The sequence below is a fragment of the Cynoglossus semilaevis genome, chromosome 7, assembly GCF_000523025.1.
Source record: "Cynoglossus semilaevis isolate Cse_v1.0 chromosome 7, Cse_v1.0, whole genome shotgun sequence".
NCBI lineage: Eukaryota > Metazoa > Chordata > Actinopteri > Pleuronectiformes > Cynoglossidae > Cynoglossus > Cynoglossus semilaevis.
In genome coordinates, this window is record NC_024313.1 from 11,924,395 (window position 1) to 11,927,439 (window position 3,045).

At 46.5% G+C, this 3,045-nt stretch overlaps 1 protein-coding gene across 1 annotated transcript in view; it reads right to left on the bottom strand.

The window, feature by feature from the left end:
- The window catches only part of lama2 (laminin, alpha 2), a 118,329-nt gene that overhangs the window by 58,101 nt on the left and 57,183 nt on the right, over positions 1-3,045 (bottom strand). The window contains exons 21-22 of the mRNA XM_025057060.1: positions 2,385-2,512; positions 374-460 (exon numbers count right to left, since the gene is read on the bottom strand). Of these exons, the coding sequence (XP_024912828.1) occupies positions 374-460; positions 2,385-2,512 (215 nt within the window). The remainder of the gene's footprint in view (positions 1-373; positions 461-2,384; positions 2,513-3,045) is intronic.

Genomic DNA, 3,045 nt, shown 5'->3' on the forward strand with positions numbered 1-3,045 from the left:
CTCCCCGTTCCCCACCCCCCCCCCCCCCCCGCTCCTGCCCTACACCCAAAAGGGGGGCCCCTCCCCTATTTTGGGAACCACTGCCTTTGAACTTGATTGTAGCAGGTACGTTTCCTGCTCGGACACTAGTACAAGACACCAGGAAATTTGAGGGCGGAGCTTGAGGTGCACATCCTGTCTAATTGGTCGGAGAATTCATCCCATTTAAAAAAAAAAAAAAAAAAAAAAAAACAACGTAAACTTTTTAACTTCCAGTGACAACAAACGCGGCTCGACTCTGACGGAAACAGAGACATTTGTTCAAAGCAGGAAATAAACTTTAGAAACTGGAGACTGACTGAACAACGTGTGTGTGTGTGTGTGTGTGTGTTACCTGTCACATCGTGGTCCTGTATATTCCGGCTGACACTGGTCACACTGCAGCTCTCCGTCCACACTCAGGTGACAGGTGGGACTGAAGCTGTCGTCATCAGAGGTTGTTGTTGTTGTTGATGATGAGTTGGGTAGCGTTGTTGTTCCAGTGTGGAGCACGGCAGGAGGACGAGGAGGAAGAGGAGAGGACAGAGGCGAGTTAAGGCCATTGTGTCTCAGCCTCCACACAAAGACAAACACACACACACACTCTCTCTCTCTTTGACCCTTTACTTTCAAACCCTTACATTCACCCCAAACGACAGCGTCTCTCACTGAACGACAGTGTCTCTCACTCTTCCTCTCTACAAACAGTTTCCTAAATAAAGTGAAGGAGAGGAAACGTGAACATGAGAGAGAGGGAGAGAGACACTGAGACTGAAGCTCCCCTCTCTCCTCACCCTCCCACTTCCATAAACTATAGATAGTTCTCCAGGATCAGGTTCCAGGTCCCAAACTGGTTCAGTGGCACCGAGGCCGTGGGTTTACGCCACGGTCTGTCTGACTGGACTCAGAATCTCACAGGTCACTGAATTTGTACTGAATATGAAACACAGACTGGAGACAATTTTACCTACGACCTAATCGTACGACCCTGGGTCAAATTCCAGAACTCAAATATACATCCTTATAAATTAACCCTGTGTTAGAAGAAGTCAAAATAGAGGGCGGGGTCTTTTCTTCTTATTTAGAAACAAGAACAGGAAAAAAAACTACATACTCTACCTTTACAATAAAATAAAAATGTACTGTGGGCAGCAGGTGTGTTTAAACCAGCACGTGTTCTTTCTTTAGTTTTACTCTAAGTCAAACAGTTTGATTCTCAGTGAGTGGCTGTAACTCAGCACCAGCATCATCACTGAAGCTCACAGCAACATCACACTGTATCAGGTTTGATATCACAGCCCACAGCTGCCTGAAGGACCGAACGTCTGACCCACCGCTGACCCACCGGACGCCTGGCTGTTTGAGTGCTGAACATAAGGGACTCGGTGGCTATTTTGAGGCTCTGAAAGGCACAGCAGCTCCAAGCTATTATTACTGCGGGGGGTTAGAGGTAGAGAGACACAGACAGAGAGTCGTGTCTTTCCTTAGCTCGGAGCTTCTGGACGTGACGCGTCCTGACGACGTGGAGATTCTCAGCTGCTGCTGCCCGTGTCCACGCGGCCCTGCTGCGGACATCTGTTTACCTAACAGACAGCATCTGACTCCCTGGTTATTTGAAGAAAATGTTCAAGGCAGAAAATAACTCAGACCTCACGTCTGATTAAATTAGCATTTAGCCATTGTTGTTTCCATTAGCATAGTGTGTTTTGTAGAGCTAGTTATGTGAGTCAGGCAGAGTCCACATATGTAAAGACGACCGCTGAGGTCTACACTACTGAAGATTCACTCTGACACCGACGGGCCTTGACCTGGGGTCAGCGTTGACACAACTGCGTCTTCAATCATTTTCATTTTGTTTTTGTTATAAACTAAAGTACAGTCTCAGTATCACAGGTTTTTACGGTTGTTTTTCTGATCTTCTATGCATCAAAGTTTCACCTTTACTTTGTTTTTCTTTTACTCTTTTAAAGCCAATCCTTTTTTCCCGATGGTGATTTGATTCTGTGAAGAAGTACGGATCACGCCTGAGACGAGGTAAAATCAAAGGTTTTAAATACAGCAGTGCCTCCTGGGAGATGATTGACTTTGCCACTGTGTTCAATTTTACTGTACTCATAATAATTCTACTAACAGGGGTGACATTTCCACCCACGTCCCTGATATTTTCCCCCACTTGTTCTGGTTTTTTCTACCTGTGGTGAATGTCACAATTATATTTCTACCCACTGAGATAGAGCGTCTCCTGGAGGAGATAATTTTAGGCCCAAACATGTAATCCAGAGGAGAGAACATTGGCAAAAAAAATTAAACAAAGAGAGAAAAACTGGGAACAATCAGACTTCCGCAGTGTCGGAAAAAAAACCTACTTGTTGCTGGGAAGATTGAGCGGGCAGGAGCAAGGCTGACAGTCTTCAGGTGACCCCCGGGTGGCGTCACCGTAGTAACCCCATAAGCAGGAGTCACAGTTAGGTCCAAAGGTGCGGTGAAGGCACTCCTGGTGGAGAAACAGGAGTTAGAGGTGAAAGATACACAACATCCAAACCCTATCTCCTTGTTTCTTTTGATGGGCCACTAGTGGTGTACGGTGGCGTTTTCTCTCTCCTCAGCCGGAATGTTCTGTTCTCTAACCTTTTGAGGTTTTTCCTCAGAGCGGCAGACAGAGGGCGCATCAGAACACTGAACTGAAACATTTCGTTTGTTAGAGCTCACTTTGGCACCACTTCAGTCCAGCTAACATGCTAACGTGCTAGCTGTCGTTTTCAGACGTCCTGTTTGGAGGTTCTCTGCTCAGTGAGCGGGGCTGGGTGTCAGATCTGTGTCACATCATTTAGTCTGTCATCAAGTGACTCTTTGCAGATGACAAACACACACACACACACACACACACGCACCAACAGCGTGGACCCGTGGCACAGACCCACAGTCAGAGAACACACTCCTGTCACTGTGTATAAATATGGAAACAAAGGATGTTTGTTTGTGTCTTTGTGTCAGTGAGTGATCTGACGTCAAGACGTCTGTCTGTGT